Raw genomic sequence first — 22,788 nt, forward strand, 5'->3', positions numbered from 1 at the left:
CCATGCCCAGCTAATTTTTGTATTTTTAGTAGAGACAGGGTTTCACCATGTTGGTCAGCCTGGTCTCAAACTCCTGACCTCAAGTGATCCTCCCGCCTCGGCCTCCCAAAGTGCTGGGATTACAGGTGTGAGCCTCAGTGCCCAGCCAAAATTCTATTTAACTTGATTTTTCTCTTCATGGCCAACTCACTGTTTCATTTGTGAAACTACTAGGGAAATTTCAGACTAGGGAATATTGAGGCACAGAAAATGATGGTACTTTGGCATGCTGGATGCTTTTGAAAATGGAAAGGCCTGAGACATACACTTGAGAGCCAAGGTCCCTCCAACCTTGTCTTATTCTTGCCTCAACCAAGGGCAGAGAGGAACTCCCTCTGGAATTTCCTTGTCTGACTAAGAAAGCTTCTTACTAAAAGAAACACAGTTGCCTTCTATTCTGTCCTTCAAATCTCTTTATCTATCAAAAATGAAGACTGAGGAATAGAGCCACATATGGATGGACCTTTTCATAAGGCCTGCCCCTCAGGCTCATTCAGATTCCAAAGAGAATCATTTACAAGTTAATTTCTGTCTCCCTGGTCCATTTACTCTCCCTTATAATAATTTACTGCTCCTCAGAAGAATTACACACGTTCCCCATCTCCTTACTCTCCTATGAAAAATGGTATATAAGCATCCACACCCCATTGGGGGTTGGGGAATCATCACTCTGATGCCTCCCGTCCCCCACAGGCACGTTAATAAAACTTGTATGTCTTTTCTCCTATTAATCCGTCTTTTATCAGTTGATTTTCAGTGTTTTTTTTTTTAGCACTTGTTTGCAGGATCCAAAAGCTGCTCTGCTATTCTGGAAGCCACAGTCAAGGGACCCAGGACCCGAGCAGCTGGCAGAAGGACTTGTACCTTCTGTTTGTCCCATTGTATCCAAGATGTTAAAATCATGATGTCACAACATTTAGACATTTAAATGGTTAATCAAATGTATGTCTCTCCTGATATACAGCTAACTGCTATAGACTAATGCAGGCCTCCTTGTTAAAATGGACCCCTTGTTACTCAAATTTGACCAATCTTGGAAGCTTGGATGTGCACTGACTTGACAACCACTTTTTGTGGGACATAACACTCTAGACACAGGTGCTTCTAGCTCTACGGGGAACAGATAACTAATCTGTGGCCAACCAACCAATGAATAATCAGCTATGCTGCCTCGGATCTTGATCAAAAAAGGAAAATGTGAAAAGTGATACACAAAATGGCATCACTTTGGTTCAGAGCTCTAAAATGGAGTTGGGAAGCCATTCTAAGAAGGACTGCCTGCACAATCTGCAACTTGCAAAACACAAAAACAAAAAATATGAACTTGCCTTGAAGCTTTGAACTGGGCCAAAACTGCAATAACCACTACATCCTGGAAAACTGAATTTCACCAGTGCTACAACTCCTGAACAGCGGCAACCAATCAGCTATGGATTCATGTACTAAGCCAGCCACCTCCACCAATGATAATTCTTTCAAAACAATTTGTGTATTAACCCTCTGCTTTCTTTTAAAAACATCTACTTCTCTCCCTCTTTTCAGAACCCCATTTGGCTTCTAGGTGAATCTGTGTCTCCCAAATTGTAATTTCTAAGACCCCAATCAAAATGCCTTGTTTGGCTGGACGTGGTAACTTGCATCTATAATCCCAGCACTTTCGGAGGCCGAGGCAGGTGGATCACTTGACCCCAAGCTAGCCAACATGGCGAGACCCTGTCTCTTTTGTTTCTTTTTTTTTTTTTAATTAAAAAAAAAATGCCTCGTCTTACTGCTTTGCAGGGTGGTCTTTCACCTCTTCTTCTTTTTTTTTTTTTTTTTTGAGACAGAGTCTTGCTCTGTCACCAGGCTGGAGTACAGTGGTGCGATCTTGGCTCACCACAACCTCCGTCTCCTGGGTTCAAGCGATTCTCCTGCCTCAGCCTCCTGAGTAGCTGGGATTACAGGCGTGCACACCACACCCGGCTAATTTTTGTATTTTTAGTAGAGATAGGGTTTCACCATGTTGGCCAGGATGGTCTCGATCTCTTGACCTCGTAATCTGCCCTGCCTCGGCCTCCCAAAGTGCTGGGATTACAGGCGTGAGCCACCACGCCTGGCCCTTTCACCTCTTCTTGGTTGACATAAGCAATCAGTTCTACAGCAGATACCAGCTGGGTATGCTCCAGTTCAATTCCAACACTAACTACCTGGCGATATCATCAGACCCCATAGGTTAAGGGCTCAGTCCCACAAAACTGCCACCCACTTCTGAGGCCAGTTGCCAGCCCCAGGTTGTTTCACCTGCGCTTCTGACTAACCAGCTATAAATTGCATTTCCCACAACCCTCTCTTCATGTTCAATTAATTTGCTAGAGCAGCTCACAGAACTCAGGAAGACACATAGACTGACTTCTTACAAGGGATGTTACAAAGGATTCAGATGAAAAGATGCATAGGGCAAGAGCTTCCACGCATGCCCTCTTTGAGTGCGCCTCCCTCCAGGAAACTCCATGCATTCAGCTATCTGGAAGTTCTCCAAACCCATTTCTTTTGGGATTTTATGGAGGCTTCATTACCTAGGAATGATTGATCAGCTTAAGCTTCAGCCCCTGTCTCCTCCCCAGAGGTTGAGGGGGAGGGCTGAAAGTCTCAAGCCTCTAATCCTACCTTGGTCTTTCCAGTGACCAGTCCCATCCTAAAGCTACCTAGGGACTGCGAGTCATCAGTCAACTGATTAGCATACAAAAAAACACCATTTTGCTGATTCCAAGGATTTTAGGAATTGCATGCCAGGACAAAGACCAAATATATACTTCACATTATCACAGTTATCTTGCAAGGCAAAGGGACTTGGCAGTTGGAGAAATTATCCTGGACGATTTGAATGGGCCCAATGTCATCACAGGGGGCCTCAAGAATAGAAGAATCAGAGGGATCACTACTGAAGAAATCAGAGTGATGTGATGTGACGAAGACTCAACTCACCGTTACTGATTCTGGAGATGGAGGAAGGGTCCGCAAGCCAAGGAATGTAGGCAACCTCTAGAAGCTGGGAAAGGCAAGTGAACAGATTCTCCCCTGGAGCCTTGGGAAGGAATACAGCCCTGCTGACACCTTGATCTTAGCCCAGCAGTCTCATTTCTTTTGACCTCCAGAGCTGGAAGATAATAAATTTTTGTTAAGGCAGTAAGTTTGTGGTAATTTATTAATAGCAAGAGAAAACGAATATAGCTGCTAGTATGTAAAAGGTGGAAATTTTCACATAAAACTCTAGCCACACCAAAGATGAGTAGCAGCTGCCCCCTTTTAATAAAGGATGTGTTTCCAATTTCACTGCAGTCCTCACCCCTCCCTTTTGTCTACCCCAGCCTCCTATGTCCATTTACATGAACTACCCAGTCTAAGTTTTGTAATCGTATACTGAACTACAGTGTCTCCCAAACAGTAATCCTAATTTCAGCAGCTAAAATAGAAGCAAGCAAATCCAGCCTTCTTAAAATGATTAACCCTATCAATAATAACAATCCTTTCATTTGTATAGTGTGGTCTAGGTCAAGTTACTTAATTTATATAAGCCTAAATGCCCTTCTCTGCACAAGGTGGGGCAAGTTACAGTACATACCCGCTACAGTCGTTTTGAAGACAAAATGAGACACAGCATGAAAAGTGCATCCACCAGACCCACCTGGTACCCAGTAAGGCCTAGGTAATAAACAACGGCGGAAATTAGTGTACTTCTGCCTCACCTGCCACTAGACATTTGGGTTGTTTCTAATCTTTGGGAAGTAAACGCATTGCTCAACGTATTGCTTTTTCTTTTATGTGACTACTGCCTGAAGTCACTTTCCTAAGAAGAATGGATCGATTAGAGAGGCGGGGCAATACCTTTTACCTGCTGGCAGGTGAAATTTCGCCTCCTGGCGGCGTCACCTAAAGTCCTCTCCCTCCAAGGCGCGCCCTCCGCGGCCGGCAGGGGGCGCCGCGGCCGCCTGGGCCCGCCGGATGCTAACAAGCCTGGCGGCCTCGCCCCCTGCCGGAAGTGGCTGCGGCGGGGGCGGGGCCTGCGAGCTGGGCCCGGCGGCCGTGCGGGAGCCATGGCGGCCTCGGAGGCGGCGGCGGCGGGGTCCGCGGCTCTGGCGGCGGGTGCCCGGGCCGTCCCGGCGGCCACGAGAGGAGCCGCCGCCGCCGCCTCGGGCCCGTGGGTGCCCCCGGGACCCCGACTGAGGGGCAGCCGGCCGCGGCCCGCGGGGGCGACGCAGCAGCCCGCGGTCCCCGCGCCGCCGGCGGGGGAGCTGATCCAGCCGTCGGTGAGCGAGCTGTCCCGGGCCGTGCGGACCAACATCCTGTGCACCGTGCGCGGCTGCGGCAAGATCCTGCCCAACAGCCCCGCGCTCAACATGCACCTAGTCAAGAGCCACCGCCTGCAGGTGAGCCCGACGCGGCCGGCGGCCCGGGGGGCCGGGCCTGGCTCCAACAAAGCGCCCGGCGCCGGCGCGCGAAGCCGGCCTCGGGGGGACGAGCGCCCTGCGCGCTGCCGCTGCCGCTGCCCCACCGGCCTCTGCCCTCCCCGGCCGGAGGCGGCTCTCGAACCCACGCGGCAGGCCCCGCAGGTGCGGCCTCTGGCGGGGAGGAGGAGCTGGGAGCCCCGGGTCCGCCGTACGCGCCAGTTCCCTGGTTCCCTGGCTCCCTGGCCCCGAGTGTCGTGCCGGACGCCGGCCCAGGCTTTTTACACGTTTTTGCCCGTGAGTTCTTAACGGCATTTTGGCGAGGGACGCATCGTCTCCATTATATTAATGAGAAACAGATTATGCAACCTAGATGATGCGGGGCTTTAAACCGGGGGCTCTGGTTCTGAAGCCCTGTGCTTGCCACCACACCCACAATGCCGCCCTTAGGTCCTGCCCAGTGGACTGTATGTGCCAAAATAACTAGAAGAGAGGGTTTTAAATGTTCTCACCACCAAGAGACAATACGTTTGAGGTCAAGGACATGTTAAATACTCTGACTTGATGACTATGCGATGTATATGTCCATCCATGCTGCACACCGCAGCCCATCAGTAGGAATAATTACTGTGTGTCGATTATGAATAAAAAAATGTTTTAAAGGAGCGGTAGCTTTGCCTCTAAACACCATCAGTCAGTTTCACGGTGTTGGTAAGATCAACTCAGGACTGAGACCTAAGGGAAATTGCCCCTGCGTCTCTTCTTTAAGAGGGGGACACAGTAAATACACCATGACAATAGTCTCAACAACCCTCCACGTTATGCAAAACAGGGCAGTCATTTTCAACCTTGGGACACATCTGTGACAAGCTTATTAAAAATCCAGATGTCCAGCCCCACCCCGGACCTATTAAGTCACAATCTCTCAGTCATTACAATGGCAAGTTTCCTTCCACCACTCTAGGCCAGCAGTGACATAATTCAAAAGCGCAAGTCATTGAAAGCAGTTCTGCGAATATGTAGCTTTTGATGATCAGGAGTAAATTTAGAGTACCCAGAGTATTGCATGTTCTGTCTGCCCATAGTCAGGCTTCTGATAAGAATTTAACAGCAGAAAACTCTGAGGTTGTAGTCTCTAGTAGGACAGATGTGTCGCCAATGAAGAGTGATCTGCTCTTACCACCATCTAAACCGGGATGCGACAACGTTCTCAAATGAAGATCAGGGAGCCAGTCAGGAAATGTACCTGAGGTATGCTGAGGAAGACCCTGCAGGTGGGGCCGAATTGTTGGACTGAAAAGCTCTGGATTTCTTTCAGCACACAAGTGTAACTCTGGGAATGGCTTTCAACCTATTGTTTTGTTTTCATACTAAATTTTAACTAAATCCTTTTTTTCCCTGTTGTTTTTGTGTTCGTTTGTTTTTGAGACAGTCTCACTCCATCACCCAGGCTGGAGTGCAATGGCGCCATCTCAGCTCACTGTAACCTCTGCCTCCAGGGTTCAAGCAATTCTCCTGCCTCAGCCTCCCTAGTAGCTGGCATTACAGGCACCTGCCACCACACCCTGCTAATTTTGTTTTGTATTTTTAGTGGAGACAGGTTTCACCATGATGGCCAGCTTGGTCTCGAACTCCTGACCCTCAGGTGATCCACCCACCTCAGCCTCTTAAAGTGCTGGGATTCCAGGTGTGAGCCACCACGACCGACCTAAATCCTTTATTTAATCATAACTTAGGTGGATGAACTATTTCTTAATAGTTTCTGTTGTTCCTTTCTGTGGAGTTGCTTTTAGGAGCTCTAGCTCTTTAAAGATCCTGGTAAACATCTGTTGAACATAAAGATACCATTTGCTTTTCAGGACTGGTTAGTATACAGTAGGTTTGTTTCTAATTATGTTGGGTTTTTTGTTTTGTTTTGTTTGAGACAGAGTCTCACTCTGTCGCCCAGGCTGGAGTGGCAGTGGTGCGATCTTGGATCACTGCAACCTCTGCCTTCCAGGTTCAAGCGAGTCTCCTGCCTCAGCCACCCTAGTAGCTGGGATTACAGGTGCATACCACCACGCCCAGCTAATTTTTGTATTTTTAGTAGAGGTGGGGTTTCACCATGTTGGCCAGGCTGGTCTCGAACTCCTGACCTCGAGTGATCCACCCGCCTCAGCCTCCCAAAGGGCTGGGATTACGGGTGTGAGCCACTGTGCCCAGCCAGGGCAAACTTTTTTTTAGCAGGAATTATACCTCACCAGATCCATCATTTTTTTCTTGACAAGCAGACTGACTTTCCTGTCTTGTCCTGGCTTTCTAACCGCAGTGCCCAGTGGCCCCTGAGCAGCTCCTGTCTCGGTGTCTTCCTTTAATGAAGGTTGTCTTTGTGATGCAATAGCCATCTATATGATGGTGCCCAGTATGGAGATCTGTACCCTGTCTGGTTACTACATAGAAGGCTTTTCAGGGTCTTGCTCTGTTACCCAGGTTGCTGTCAGGCTCTTGAGCTCAAGTGATCCTCCTGCTTTAGCCTCCCCAGTAGCTGAGACTATAGGCTCCTGCCACCATGCCCTGCCTCAAACATTGTTCTTTTTGTTTGTTTGTTTGAGACAGTCTCACTCTGTCGCCCAGACTGGAGTGCAGTGGCATGATCTCGGCTCACTGCAACTTCGGCCTCGGGTTCAAGCAGTTCTCTTGCCTCAGCCTCCCGAGTAGTTGGGACTACAGGCACGCTCCACCACGCCCGACTAATTTTTGTTTTATTAGTAGAAACAGGGTTTCGCCATGTTGGTCGGGCTGGTCTTGAACTCCTGACCTCAAGTGATCCGCCCGCTTCAGCCTCCCAAAGTACTGGGATTACAAGAGTGAGCCACTGCGCCAGGCCTCAAACATCAATGTTGATACCTGTTTTCAAAGTACTGGAAGAAGGTAGGGGGAAGGACAAGGAACCGGGAGGAAGGCTGGCTGGGAAGCTATCTTAGGTTTTAAGAGCTGTGTTGACCAGAGACTCCATCCACTTTCTGCCCTGAGTATCTTATTGGCAGGTTTTCTTATAGTCAGTGGAAATTTTCGGTCTTAGTTACAGCTGCTTGCATAATTTCTTTCATTGTTTATATATTTTCTAGATTATATTTTCTTCCCCTCCCCACTAGTTGCTGTTGGTTCTTATTTTATTCTAATCTTTCTTCCCAAAACACCCCACCCCCAACCAAATCTTCCCTTCTTAACATAAATGATGAGCAACGAGGATGGGTGAGAATGAGGAATCGGATTGCAAGCTGTAGAGTATGTGCCGCCTTCTGGTTTGATGTGGGTGCCTAAGGTATATGGCCATATTCCATATCCTGTAAGGAAATCCAGAAATCTAGCCCAGCCTTGTGTATGGTGGGATTCATGGAGAAATGAAAGCTATGAGGATTCAGGGGCAGGAAGAGCAGAAGTAAATGTACATTTTTTTATTCCTAGAGATTCTTTTGTTCCTTGTGTGTGAAAGCAGTGGAGGGGACAGGCAGGCACTTAAAGAACCTCTTATCAAGCAACATTTATATTGTAAAACATGGCTTACAGGATTTTGTGTTATTTTTAGTCGAGAGGTTTGTTTTTAATGATTTGCCAGAAACTTTTTAAGGAAAGGAAAGGTTCCAAGTTGCTCTATAGACTATATTGTACAAAGATTTCTAATTTTAAATTTAGAATAAGATGACAAAGCAAACCGTTTCCTTCTTGGATGCTTTCTCGGAAGGCAGTCAGGTGGTGCTAGAGTAGCTAGACAGACAGTTTTTCCTAGTTTTTGCTACAGTTCTTACAATCCTTTCTTTTCACCCTCTACTCTTCAACTGTGTCTTACTTTTCCTCTTGTATATTTTCTTTCTGTCTTGTTACTGGATTGTTTCCTCTCATAGGTTCTCTTTTCAGTTATGCGCACAAAAGATACAGTAGAAAAAGTCCGGTGCATTTTATTCTTGAAAGTATATAGAACTTCAGAATAAAAACACCACTTTCTCACTGCACTTCCATTTTATCGTGCCATCGCCATTTCTCATCTGAGCCATCCTACCCTTGAGCTTATTCTCTGAGGACAGAAATGGGAAGAAGGCCCCAGAAGCGGTGGGTGGGGGTGGGAGGAGGCTGCTGTGCTGGTGAGTGGTGGGGTGTTGGCTCTCAGAAAACAGGAGCATGGACAGTGTCAGCTTGTTGCCATGACAGTGAGGTTATTAACATCCACTTAGACTGTCTTCAGTGGTCTCTTACCCAGGCATGATAGTTTTGGCTTAGATGGCTACCTGAAGAGATTCAGTATAATGCTACCAGTTTTTATTGAACATTTATTCTGTTCAAAACATTCCCAGAGGCAACAGAAGATACAAATAAATCTCTGCCCATGAAAAGGTGTGGGGGGCATTAGAAGGCGTTCTCTTCGGTGTAATGAAGTAATGAGAGAAGAAAAAGTAGTTTGAAGCTATGGAGTAAGGGACTTTGAGTATCCCAGGCTCAAAAAGTTGGGACTTGAACAGTACGGGGGTGCTGCTGAAAACGTTTGAGGGAGGTAATGACATGATCGAAGCTATACTTGAGAAAGGTGAATCTGATAAAGTATGAGTGAAAAAGAGACTGAAGGTCTAGAAATTAGATTGAGGCTAATGACAAAATCCACATAAATAGGAGGACTTGAACGAAGGGGCACTTAGAAGAGGACAGGAGATAGTAAAAGGCATTCAATGATGAGAGCACACACTACAGGGGAGCATGAGGGAGGTTGGAAAGGATAATGAAAGGATTACCGAGCTTCACTGACGATGTGTTTGAAATGAGCAGGAATCTTGTAGTGATCCTAATCCGTGGTTTTCTGGAGCATTTCACAGCCTAGGAACATACAAGGGGGGCATCTCCCTGGAATGTAAATTGACTAAGAGGAATTCAATAATGGTCAAATGAATGCAGGATTTTAGAGTCTTGCTTAGTATTCTCACCACATTTCGTTTAATCTACTCATACTCTTTTTCTCTTACTGCTGACACTAGATGGAAAAACTCTTAATTAAAAGTATTTCACAAAATGTGCTCGTTTTCAGTCATTCCGTTTCCACTCCAGCCTGTTGTGTTGGTTTTTTGAAATAATAATTTAAAGTAATTTTCCTTTTGCAGGATGGCATAGTCAATCCAACAATAAGAAAAGATTTGAAAACTGGACCGAAATTCTACTGCTGTCCAATTGAAGGCTGCCCCAGAGGCCCTGAGAGACCGTTTTCTCAGTTTTCTCTCGTAAAACAGGTACTCTCTACTTCTCTGAGGATGAGATACAGATGCTAAAAACCTATTGTGCATTCTGATTACTTAGCAGACATAACTACAGAATCGAGTAGACAGCTGCTTGTGAGGGGAGATGCCTGCGTGTCTCCCAGTTGGTATAAACCTGAGTATGCTGTCACACAACTGGAGGGAAAAGCGGCACAGTCTGGAGGGAATATGTCTAGAAGTGAGTTAAAATACAGAGAGAGAGAGTAAACCAGTTCAGCAAAGAATGAGAAAATGTTTGCTGGCAGATCTCCTGTGTGAGTCTGCATACCTCCAAGGGCCCAGCGCAAAGGCACAAAGGAACTGTTCTCCCAGGGGAATAAGAACCTGCAGAATCCAGGAAAAGAAGAGTTTTGGAAGCCGCAATCTTAAGAGGAGGGAGGGCCCCAGTGACTGGGACAAGAGGTGATTCAGAACTGGAAGAGATTGGCATCTGAAATGTTCCCCTGAGGGTCTGCTGGAGGGCGTCCTGAGAAGAGCATTGTAAAGGCATTTTTTTCTTGCGTGCAGCACTTACAGATCAGAGTGTAAATGCTGGGGACCATAGATGTTTCCAAAACAATCTCCTCACTTTTCACAAAGCAAAAGCAACAAGAAGAGGCATATATATAATTAACTGCGATGTGCCTGCTTTTACATTCTTTTGACTTAGACTGCTGTATTTTATGTTATTTATATTAAAAGTGTAAAATCATTATTAATTTGGGTGTATGATGGTTTCTGAAATGTTTTGACCAGTTGCTGTTTTTCACCTTAGTCCCTTCTCCGTTCTTCCTAGCACTTTATGAAAATGCATGCTGAGAAGAAGCACAAATGTAGTAAGTGCAGCAATTCGTACGGTACAGAATGGGACCTGAAAAGACATGCAGAGGACTGTGGCAAGACCTTCCGGTGCACATGCGGCTGTCCCTACGCCAGTAGAACAGCACTGCAGTCTCACATCTACCGAACTGGGCACGAGATACCTGCAGAACACAGGTGAAGGGAAAGAAATGATGGCACAAAATCAGTAGCTATGGGAAGCATTTCAGATGAAACATCCTGGAGAGCCAGTGGTGTGGGGAGAAAAAAGGAATCTTAGAAAATGTGTGACGTGGAAGAAGGAAGCTTTTGAAAATGGAAGCAGGTCTTGCAAATGACACGTCTGGGCCTGAAATCTTGACCCAATTGTTCCCCCTATTTTTTTCTGCCAGCCCTCTTTGAGAGTCCCTTGTTATTTCCATTTGAAAATCTCAGCTTCCAGAATTTTCTATTAGAGGGAACCAAACTGCCAACAAATAAGTTTTATCATGAAACTGTTCTTCATTTAAAGGTCAAATTTTCATTTAGTGTGATAGCTTCCTGCCTTAGAAATGATAGCACTTGCATTATGTAAGTCTTTTAGCTTCTTTTGGCTTAAAGATCTGAGTTGAGTTCTAGTACTTAGAGCTTAACAAAAAAAAGGTATGTTTCCTCCTTCTCTGTTTGCATGTTTCTGAAAGTTCACCTGCCATAATAGGACCAACTCCCAGAGTTGCGAAAGAATGGATTTATCTTGTCTGGGTTGAATATGACCTCTGCTATAGATGGGGGAAATGGCATTTGTAAGTGAGGATAGAGTGTCGTGGTCGAAGAAAGTTGTATTTTAAGGTTTTCTTTTTGCTCTGTCATTGTTTTCAGGGACCCACCTAGTAAGAAAAGGAAAATGGAAAACTGTGCACAAAACCAGAAGTTATCCAACAAGACCATTGAATCACTGAACAACCAACCAATCCCTAGACCAGACACTCAAGAACTAGAATCTTCAGAAATAAAGCTAGAACCATCTTTTGAAGACTCTTGTGGCTCTAACACTGACAAGCAGACTCTTACAACACCACCGAGATATCCTCAGAAGTTGCTTTTACCAAAGCCCAAAGTGGCTTTGGTTAAACTACCCGTGATGCAGTTTTCTGTCATGCCTGTCTTTGTGCCTACAGCCGACTCCTCAGCCCAGCCTGTGGTGTTAGGTGTTGATCAGGGCTCTGCCACAGGGGCTGTGCACTTACTGCCCTTGACAGTAGGAACCCTGATCCTCGGCCTAGATTCAGAGGCTTGCTCTCTTAAGGAGAGCCTACCTCTTTTCAAAATTGCTAATCCTATTGCTGGTGAGCCAATAAGTACTGGTGTTCAGGTGAACTTTGGTAAAAGTCCATCTAATCCTTTACAAGAACTAGGGAACACGTGTCAAAAGAACAGCATTTCTTCAATCAACGTGCAGACAGATCTGTCTTATGCCTCACAAAACTTTATACCTTCTGCACAGTGGGCCACTGCTGATTCCTCTGTGTCGTCTTGTTCTCAAACTGATTTGTCGTTTGATTCTCAAGTGTCTCTTCCCATTAGTGTTCACACTCAGACATTTTTGCCCAGCTCTAAGGTAACTTCATCTATAGCTGCTCAGACTGATGCATTTATGGACACCTGTTTCCAGTCAGGTGGGGTCTCCAGAGAAACTCAAACCAGTGGGATAGAAAGTCCAACGGATGACCATGTACAGATGGACCAAGCTGGAATATGCGGAGACATTTTTGAGAGTGTTCATTCATCATATAATGTTGCTACAGGTAACATTATAAGCAACAGTTTAGTAGCAGAGACAGTAACTCATAGTTTGTTACCTCAGAATGAGCCTAAGACTTTAAATCAAGATATTGAGAAATCTGCACCAATTATAAACTTCAGTGCACAGAATAGTATGCTTCCTTCACAGAACATGACAGATAATCAGACCCAAACCATAGATTTATTAAGTGATTTGGAAAACATCTTGTCAAGTAATCTGCCTGCTCAGACATTGGATCATCGTAGTCTTTTGTCTGACACAAATCCTGGACCTGACACCCAGCTCCCATCTGGCCCAGCCCAGAACCCTGGAATCGATTTTGATATCGAAGAGTTCTTTTCGGCCTCAAATATCCAGACTCAAACTGAAGAGAGTGAACTTAGCACCATGACCACCGAGCCAGTCTTGGAGTCACTGGACATAGAGACTCAAACGGACTTCTTACTCGCAGATACCTCTGCTCAGTCCTATGGGTGTAGGGGAAATTCTAACTTCTTAGGCCTTGAGATGTTTGACACACAGACACAGACAGACTTAAACTTTTTCTTAGACAGTAGCCCTCATCTGCCTCTGGGAAGTATTCTGAAACACTCCAGCTTTTCCACGAGTACTGATTCATCTGACACAGAGACCCAAACTGAAGGAATCTCCACTGCTAAAAATATACCTGCTCTAGAAAGCAAAGTTCAGTTGAACAGTACAGAAACACAGACCATGAGTTCTGGGTTTGAAACCCTGGGGAGCTTGTTCTTCACCAGCAACGAAACTCAGACAGCAATGGATGACTTTCTTCTGGCTGATCTGGCCTGGAACACGATGGAGTCTCAGTTCAGCTCTGTAGAAACCCAGACTTCTGCGGAACCACACACAGTCTCCAACTTCTAAAACTAACGGTGGAGTCCATGTGTGAAATGGCATCTACCATTTCCTCTGGATTAAAACTACGGACTGGGGACAATAGTATTAATTCGATTGAATGTGGCTGATGATGCAGTTGCTTAGCTTCTTTGTGGTTCTTTGCCTTTTGTACTTGTAAACAGAAATTTGTGTATAAATGTGAGTGTATTATAAAGTTTGAGATGTTGATCTAAATTGTTTTTGTGTTGCCTACATTTGCCTTTTCACAGCTAGTCTTTTCATGTTAAAAAAAAAATGTATTTCCTACCTATAAAACCTATATAGCCATTTAGCTGAAGCCCAGCTTACCAGGTTCAAGGGTACAAACTTCTCAAATCTTCAAAACATCTTAGTCAAAGTGTAATATACTTAAACTGCACCTAAAATATCTTTGGCAGTGCTTGTTAGAAATTCCTGATTCCTGTTACTAATCACTAAAGAAACCGGATGCTGCCACCATAGGATTTAAGCAGTAGTGCTTCCATGCTCTTAAGACTCCTGCTGCCTGGACCTTCGTCAGCTTTGACACCTCTTTTCTGATTTAAAGACACCAAGGAAAACTACAACTGCCTTTAGCTTTGAAGCAGTTTTCATGTAATCAATGCCACCTCTTCGCTACATGAACTACTATTGATACCAGCATACAAGTGTATAGCACTTCACACACAAGAGGTTTATTGATGTAAAATTATCGGCTAGGGAAACAGCAGCGGGCCAGGTGTGGTGGCTTACCCCTGTAATCCCAGCACTTTGGGAGGCCAAAGCAGGACGACCACTTGAGCCCAGTTCAACACCAGCTTGGGCAACATAAGAAGACCGTGTCTCTGGAAATTTTTTTTTTTTTTTTAATTAGCCAGGCACAGTGGCTTGCGCCTGTGATCCCAGCTACTTGGGAGGCTGAGGTGAGAGGATCACTCGAGGAGGTTGGGGCTGCCATGAGCCATGGTCATGGCACTGTACTCCAACCTGGGTAACAGGGCAAGACGCTATCTCAAAAAAAAAAAAAAAAAAAAAAAAAAAAGGCGCCAGCAACAAGCACGTAGTGTAGTGTTCCTGCTAAATGAGCGTAGGTTATCCAAACCTTGGGAACGGAGTTATGGAAACATGCCTATGACTTCATCTTGGGGTGTGTCCTATGAAGATCCTTTCTGCTCTCCACAGTAGGCCAGAGTTGGGGGCTCTGGAGCTGTTTCCCCAAGTGCATCCACAAGCTGGATCTGAGTTTTCTCACTCTAAAACAAGAAAAAAAGTGGGAAAAGGGCATCCCCCATTAGGTTTCAATACTTTGCACTTCTACTAAGCTTGATAGGGCAGGAGTGCAATCTACAATTATTTTAAAGTGAATTTCCTTCCATTCACCATTCTTTATCTTTTCTTTGAATAAGAAAAAATATCTAGCAAGGATATTACTTGTGCCTTGAGGCTAGCAATTACAGGATAGATTCATCTAAAATATGGTATTCTGCATTTTGGTTTTTTTTTTAAGTGAATAATACCAGTCTTCAAAGAAAACAAGGTGAAGACCTATTGCTTCAATAATCAAGAATGCTTTCTGTGTTTTGAGGTAGGACCATGATCAAGTATGCTTTGGGGATTTTCTGTATTTAGGAGATCCTGGATTCTTAATTGTTGGCTAAGTTCCAGTCAAGTAGGAATCAGTGCAGCCTGTAAGTTCTCCACATTGACACACACACACACACACACACACACACACACACACACGACATGCTCCTTTCTGTGGCACATGCCTGTATTACTGAAAGCTAAATCCTCAAAACCTAGTAAGGGGACTAATGATTCATTAAAGTAAATTGATGGTTTTGCTACTAATTCCTATCCCATACATTTGACACAAAAGTGTTGGTAATGGATAAATAACATATCCTGGGCAGATGAGCTCAACCTAGTAGGTAAGACTTTGCTTTGGTCACAGTTGCCTATGAGTGTGGGTTTCAAAAGAAACATAAAGCCTTAACTTAGAATTTCATTATGTTTTAGAATCATCACTGCCTTAATATTCAAGCATCTATTTAAGTCCTAATAAAGGAGAAATGCATGTTTATGGCTTTTTTGTAAATATAAATGCAGTGATCTATGGCTTAAAAATTTTGTTTCTGTGACAATGTTTGTAAATCTAGCCAATAGAGTCATTTACAGAAGAAAAATGAGCATGTAATAATACAAGAACTGTTTCCCCCTCTAAACCTGAACCTGAATTATTTGTAAAAACTGAAATTTAATGATTAAAGAGAAGCCAGAATTGTACCCTTTTTTGTGAATTCTTGAACGTACTCATAAATATGACTTATTGTATTGCCTTAAGTTTTCACACTCATTGTCTTTCGAAAGCCATATGATAAAATGATTTTATTTAATCATACCCAGTTATTTTCATTGTTTTTTCTTTTGTTCATGAAAATATGCTAACAATTTTCCTAGAAAAGACACTCCAGGTAATACCAGCCAGATGGCTGACTAGAGGTCCCTAATGCTTGTTGCCCCCACAGAAAAGGACCAAAACAACAAATAGAATACATTTTGACTAGAGTATCTAAAAGAAAATGAGGCCTGGCATGGTGGCTCACGCCTGTAATCCCAGCACTTTGGGAGGCTGAGGCGGGTGGATCACCTGAGGTCAGAAGTTCGAGACTGGCCTGGCCAACATGGTGAAACCCCATCTCTACTAAAAATGCAATAATTAGCTGGGCGTGATGGTGCATGCCTGTAATCCTAGCTACTCAGGAGGCTGAGGCAGGAGAATCGCTTGAACCTGGGAGGCAGAGGTTGCAGTGAGCCAAGCCTGCACCACTGTACTCCACCCTGGGTGGCAAAGTGAGACTCTGTCTCAAAAAAAAGAAAAAAAAAAAATGCTGGAGTATATCAGGGGACTGGTGGAGAACCTGTGGCACACAGAGACTCAGGACGGCCAGAGAGAGAAGGGAGCGAAATACCCTGCTCTGCCACCCCGTCTCCCCAGTCAGGATGAGCTCAGAACCAAGATGGATTTCTGCCTGGGGGAAAAGGAAGGCAGAAGGTCGCCAACAGGTCCCATTACCACCACAGACACCTGTAGTCTTTTCTGCTGGAGAATCCTGCAGTTCTCTCAAGCCCTGAGCCCAGTTTAGAAAGCATCCTCGAATTCACATGACTGCATTACTGCAGAGAAAAAGCCCACATTGTGACCCAAGCTACTACAGCATGGCACCATTTTCAACCTGGACCCACTGCTCTAGGGGACAGTAACCACTGCATCTCTCCATTCCTGAGGCTCTGCTATCACTACACCATCTCACACACAGCAGTGCAGCATCCTCCAGCTGAGGTGCTACAGCTCCCTACTCCTTGGGAACAAGCTGCCCAAGAGCTGCTCCATCTTAACCATCTTCGCGGCAGCACAGTCCTGAACTCAACTACTCAGAACCTAGGCCTAGCAGAACAGCCATGACCCTAGCACCCAAGCCCATGCAGTGCCCTGCCTCCAAAGGAACAGGAAGTGTTGCTCAGTGGGGAAGCCAAGCTCAAGCCAGTGGACCAGCCCTGCATCCCCTCAGCATGTAAAAAGCCGATACTCCATCCACAAAGGAGCCATACTCAACCCAGGATGCCAGCCACACAGTCTACTGCAGCCTAGGCCACTGAGGCACTTGTAGGCATTGCTGACATTGATTACAGCTGAAGAACCTGCATGAAGACCACACTACTACTGTACCCATACAGAACCAAAGCCAGTGTGCCTTACTCAACTGATACTTAGGCCCCATCTGCACATTAAAGCCTTTCCCTATGAAAGCCACTCCATAGAACTGGAAAAGGCAGCTGATCCATCAGCTGCAAAGAAATCAACATAGGAACACAAGAAGCATGAAAAAGCAAACAAATATGACACCACCAAAGAAACACGATAATTCTCCAATAACTGACCCCAAAGTTAGATAGAAATTTATGAATTTCTTGAAAAGAAATTCAAAATAATGATCTTGAGGAAGCTCAGCAAGACACAAGAGAATACAGATAAGCAAAATAATTCTTGATCTGAATGAGAAATTCAAGAGAGACAGATATTTTTAAAAAAGAACAGAAATCTGATCTGAAGAATTTAATGAATGAAATAAAAAATACAATTGAGGGCTTCAATAGCAGACTAGATCAAGCAGAAAAAAAAAAATTCCATTTTTTTTTTGAGACAGAGTCTCCCTCTGTCACCGAGGCTGGAGTGCAGTGGTGCCATCTTGGTGCACTGCAACTTCCACCTCCTGGGTTCAAGCGGTTCTCGTGCCTCAGCCTCCTGAGTATCTTGGATTACAGGTGTTTGCCACCACGCCTGGCTAATTTTTGTATTTTTAGTAGAGAGGAGGGTTCATCATGTTGGCTAGTCTGGTCCTGAACTCCTGACCTCAGGTGATCTGCCTGCCTCAACCTCCCAAAGTGCTGGGATTACAGGTGTGAGCCACCGCACCCAGCCAGAAAATAAAAAGAATTTCTGAATTTGAAGACAGCTCTTTTGAAATAACACATTCAAAGGGAATAAAGAGAGAATGAAAAAGAGTGAAGAAAGCTGACAGGACTTATGGGGACATCATTAAGAGAACAGATACTCACATTATGAGATTTTCGGAGGGAGATGGAGAAAGGCACAGAAAGCTTATTTAATGAAATAATAGCTGAAAACTTCCAAAGTCCTGGAAGAGATATATGGACATCCAGATCCATGGCACTCAAAGAATCCCAAATAGATTCAACCCAAAGAGGTCCTCTCAGAGGCACATTGTAATCAAACTGTAAAAATTCAAAGACACAGAGTTTTAAAAACAGCAAGAGAAAAGCATCAAATCATATATAAGGGAATCTCCATTACACTATCAACAGATTTCTCAGAAGAAACCTTGAAGCCCAGGAAAGAATGGGATGATATAGTCAATGTTCTGAAAGAAAAAAAAAAAAAAAAACAAAAACTGCCACCCAAGAATGTTATACCCTGAATGAAAGTGAAATAAAGTATATTTCAGACAACAAAAGCTGAAGGAATTCATCACCACTAGACTGGCCTTACAAGAAATGCTATGGAAGTACTTCAATCAAAAGCAAAAGGATGATAATTACTTTCATCATTTTGTGTGTCATATGAAAACATATGACAGTATAAAACTCACTGGTAGAGGTAAACTCATAATCAAATTCAGAATACACCATTACTCTAATGGTGGCATATGTCTTTCACATCTCCACTATGAATAACTACAGGTATAATACACTGTTAAGGAATACACAAAATGATGTAAATTAAGACAAAATTTTAAATTGTGGAGGAAGGACAAAAATTTTTTGTGTGAGTATCTGTGCGGGACCAAAGTTGTTATTAGCTTTAAAAAGTCTATTATATCTATAAGATTTTTCATGTAAGTACCTTAGTAACCACAGAAAGAAAAATTACCTCAAATACACAAATGAGAAAGAGAAAGGAGTCAAAGTTTAGCACTGCAGAAAACCACCTAAACAACAAAAGAGGAAGAGAAGAACAAAGGATATATAAACCAGAAAATAATTTTTAAAATAGCAGGAGTAAGTCTTTGCCTATCAATAATAACCTTGGGCCGGGCATGGTGGCTCACACCTCTAATCCCAGCACTTTGGGAGGCCAAGGCGGGTGGATCACAAGGTCAAGAGATCAAGACCATCCTGGCCAACATGGTGAAACCCCGTCTCTACTAAAAATACAAAAATTAGCCAGGCGTGGTGGCACGTGACTGTAATCTCAGCTACTCAGGAGGCTGAGGCAGGAGAATTGCTTGAATCTGGGAGGTGGAGGTTGCAGTGAGCCAGGATTGTGCCACCGCACTCCAGCCTGGCAACAGAGCGAGACTCCTCCTCAAAAAAAAAAAAAAATAAAATAATATAATAATAACAACCTTGAATGTAAATAGATTAAATTCTCCAGTTAAAGATATAGAGTGGCTGAATGGATTTAGAAAATAAAACCTGCAACACCATCCAACTATATGCTGCCTGCAAGAGACTCGCTTAACATTCAAGGTCACACAAAAACTAACGTGGAGGGATGGAGAAAGTTATCCCATGCAAATGGAAACCAAAGGAGAACACGAGTAGCTATACTTATATCAGATAACACAGACTTTAAGTCAAAACTGCAAAAAGAGAGGAAATCATTATATAACAATTAATATAACAATTTTAAATATATATGCAACCAACACCAGAACACCCAAATATATAAAGCAAATATTATTAGATCTATAGGGAGAAATAGACTGTAATACAACAATAATAGGGGATTTCAGCACTTCACCTTTGGTAATGGACCGATCATCCAGAAAATCAACAACAAAACGTTAAACTGCACAATAGACCAATTGGACCTAACAGACATTGACAGAATATTCCTCCAAAACACTGCAGAATACACATTTTTCTCAGTAACACATGAAACACTTTCCAGGACAGATCACATGTTAGCCCACAAAATAAATCTTAACAAATTTACAATTAAACTCATTTCGAGTTTTTTGTTTCTTTTAACCACAATGGCTATTACTAAAATGTCAAAAAATAACAGATGTTGGCAACTTTGCACAGAAAAGGGAGCACTTATACACTGTTATGGGGAATGGAAATTAGTTCAGCCCCTGTGGGAAGCAGTTTGGAGATTTCTCAATGAACTAAAAATAGAATTCAACCTAGCAATCCCATTAGTGGGCCTACCAAAGGAAAACAAATCGTTCTACCAAAAAGACAGATGCACTCATATGTTTATCGCAGCACAATTCACAATAGCAAAGACATGGAATCAACCTAGGTGCCCATCAATGGTGGAATGGATTTCTTTTTTTGTTTTGTTTTGTTTTTGAGATGAGTCTCACTCCATCACCCAGGCTGGAGTGCAGCAATCTCCGCCTCCTGGGTTCAAGTGATTCTCCTGCCTCAACCCCCCAAGTAGCTAGAATTACAGGCGTGTACCACCATGCTTGGCTAATGTTTGTATTTTTAGTAGAGACAGGGTTTCACCATGTTGGCCAGGCTGGTCTTGAACTCCTGACCTCAAATGATCCACCCACCTCGGCTGCCCAAAGGACTGGGATTACAGGCATGAGCCACCGTGCCCAGCCTGTATTTCTAAAATGTGGTACATATACACGATGGAATACTATGCAACCATAAAAAAGAACAAAATCATATCCTTTGCAGCAGCATGGATGCAGCTGGATGCCATTACCCTAAGCAAATTAACACAAAAACGGAAAACCAAATACCGCATGTTCTTATTTGTAAGTGGGAGCTAAACACTGGGTACATGCAGACATAAAGATGAGAACAGACACTGGGAACTCTAAAAGTGGGGAGGTGGGAAGGGGAACAAGGGTTGAAAAACTACCCATTGGGTACTATGTTCACTATATGAGTGATGAGATCAATAGAAGTCCAAACCTCAGCATCACACAATATAACCATGTAACAAACATGCAAATGTAGCCCCCACACCCCAAGTCTAAAATGTTTACTAGACTGTGAGTTCTAAATTTAAAAAAAAAAAAGAAAATTAAAATAAAATAATTTTTAAAAAGAAAGAGAAGGGTTATATCACTTTGGGGGGCTTAGGGACGCAGCCTTTGGGGTACCACACAGTTTTATCTTCCTTGTCTCTCACAATATATCTATGTGTGTTGTCCTCCAAAGCATGTTTAGATGGCATTAATTAGATTTGACAACTAGGAGGGGACAACATATATGCCTTCATACTCTCAACTTTTAAAAGGCTCTAATTTGTTAAATGACATGAATTTTATGTATGTATGCATGTACTTATTTTTGAGATGGAGTCTCACTCTGTCGCCCAGGCTGGAGTGCAGTGGTGCAATCTCAGCTCACTGCAACCTCCACGTTCTGGGTTCAAGCAATTCTCCTGCCTCAGCCTCCCGAGTAGCTGGGACTACAGGCACGCACCACCACGCCCAGCTAATTTTTTGTATTTTTAGTAGAGACGGGGTTTTACCATGTTTGCCAGGCTGGTCTTGAACTCCTGGCCTCAGGTGATCCACCCACGTCGGCCTCCTAAAGTGCTGGGATTACAGATGTGAGCCACTGCGTCTAGCCATGAATTTTAATCTAGTTTGTTTAGCAAGGTGTTAGCCAGTAAAATGTTTTAAGGCCAAGAAGATGACTACATTGTTTTTCAATGTTTAAATCCAAAGGAATTCTCTCAGTTGTTGGAACGGTATTTATTAGCAGATACATTGATATTTTAGTTTACATATCCAGAGACGCAGGCTAGAAAACAAACAGGGACGGCTCTCAGGTTGTCGGTGTTCTTGACGTTCACAGGGGCACTGCATTTAAAAATCAGCTTGCTTGAAAGGAGCAAGGCCCAAGCTATATGAATCAGTAAAAGCAGCACTGGCTATGCCATAGCTGGAACACTATCAATATTCAGTTTCTTCAACAAACTCCAGAAAAAACACTAAATGTTTTATTGCCTTACTAATAACAAAACGAAAACTCATAAATATTAGTAAGACAATTTTATTTATTGCTTTACTAATTAATAACAAAATAAAAACTTTGTTCTAACTCCACGCATTCCAAAATAGTATAGTTTGACCTATCAGAGACCACAGCCATGGCCCCTCCACTAACTTTTCATACTTTACTTGGAAGCAAGTTACTATTACAGAACATTAGGCTGCAAAAAAGAAACAACAAAAAATTTAAACAAGTCATACTCTTTTTAACATCAGTGAAATAGTCCAATGTATCTGAAAATGAAAATAAATTGTTTTGAAATTATCTCCACGGTGACTTTGTTATTTTCAAAAGTACATATATTATATTACCTCTGCATATAACCTCTTTTTGGGGGCCGGGTTGGGGAGACCTAAAAGAGCGAGCCGATGACCATGGCAGGTGTAAATAAGACCTTGCTTCAAACGTGGCATCTTCTTACTGCTTCTGCTTGCAGCGTTTGACTCTCTGCTTTCTGGTGATCCGCCGCTTTTCCATGTCCTGGGTGAAATATTTGCTTTTATGATTACATCTCAACCGTGTTGCTGCTTAGCACTGAATGTGAAACTGATCCCTCTCCTACTTTATCTTCTTTTTCCTGTGCTGTAACGAGAAATTTAATGACTTCAGAAAATGTAGAGCCCATGCTGCAATGAAAATGTGGCAAAAGTCAATGCATCTGAATTATGACAAAAGGATATTCAACCATGAAGACTGCCCTCAATAACTTTTTCCTTGGTAGATGAAACTAGTCTCTAAAAACCAACAAGCAAACAACAACAACAACAACAAAAACAACAAAAATAAAAAACTTTTTTCTTTTTAAAACGTGAGCCCACCAAAATTAAGATTTTAATTTTGGGAAGTCAACCAAACTTTGGCAAATTATGCTTTAGGAATTATTTACTCTACATTGTCTTATTTTAGCTCATGGAAATAATTTTAGTTTTGTTATATTTTAGAGTTAATACTATTAATGAATTGCAAGCTGGTATCAATTTTTTTGCAACTTCTTTTTTGGTAACGTGATATATATATATATATATATATATATATA

The 22,788-nt window shown here is 43.4% G+C and overlaps 2 protein-coding genes across 14 annotated transcripts in view; one reads left to right on the top strand and one right to left on the bottom strand.

Moving 5' to 3' along the window:
• Positions 1-4,082: 4,082 nt before the first annotated feature.
• On the top strand, positions 4,083-15,485 carry ATMIN (ATM interactor). Of its 4 annotated transcripts, none has more exons than XM_063796287.1 (5): positions 4,304-4,445; positions 5,603-5,714; positions 9,590-9,715; positions 10,518-10,717; positions 11,399-15,485. In XM_063796287.1, exons 4-5 carry the CDS (start codon positions 10,524-10,526, stop codon positions 13,206-13,208), a joined length of 2,004 nt encoding a protein of 667 aa, XP_063652357.1. In that variant the 5' UTR covers positions 4,304-4,445; positions 5,603-5,714; positions 9,590-9,715; positions 10,518-10,523; the 3' UTR covers positions 13,209-15,485.
• The window catches only part of C16H16orf46 (chromosome 16 C16orf46 homolog), a 31,778-nt gene continuing 23,035 nt past the window's right edge, over positions 14,046-22,788 (bottom strand). For 5 of the 10 annotated variants that reach the window (XM_063797857.1, XM_063797858.1, XM_063797859.1 and 2 more), the window contains one exon: positions 21,442-22,334. In XM_063797857.1, coding sequence (XP_063653927.1) covers positions 22,311-22,334 — 24 coding nt within the window. In that variant the 3' untranslated portion in view covers positions 21,442-22,310. Of the gene's footprint in view, positions 14,453-21,430; positions 22,335-22,788 lie in introns of those variants that run through there. The other 5 variants (XM_063797855.1, XM_063797854.1, XR_010152645.1 and 2 more) reach the window with 4 other exon arrangements.

This window comes from Pan troglodytes, chromosome 18 (genome assembly GCF_028858775.2).
Source record: "Pan troglodytes isolate AG18354 chromosome 18, NHGRI_mPanTro3-v2.0_pri, whole genome shotgun sequence".
Classification (NCBI taxonomy): domain Eukaryota; kingdom Metazoa; phylum Chordata; class Mammalia; order Primates; family Hominidae; genus Pan; species Pan troglodytes.

Excerpts from the sequence above, each read along its gene's own strand:
- ATMIN (XM_016928582.3), top strand. The coding sequence starts at position 4,113 with ATGGCGGCCTCGGAGGCGGCGGCGGCGGGGTCCGCGGCTCTGGCGGCG. Across the intron at positions 4,446-9,589 it reads TCAAGAGCCACCGCCTGCAG|GATGGCATAGTCAATCCAAC; the intron begins GTGAGCCCGACG and ends TTCCTTTTGCAG. Across the intron at positions 10,718-11,398 it reads GAGATACCTGCAGAACACAG|GGACCCACCTAGTAAGAAAA; the intron begins GTGAAGGGAAAG and ends CATTGTTTTCAG.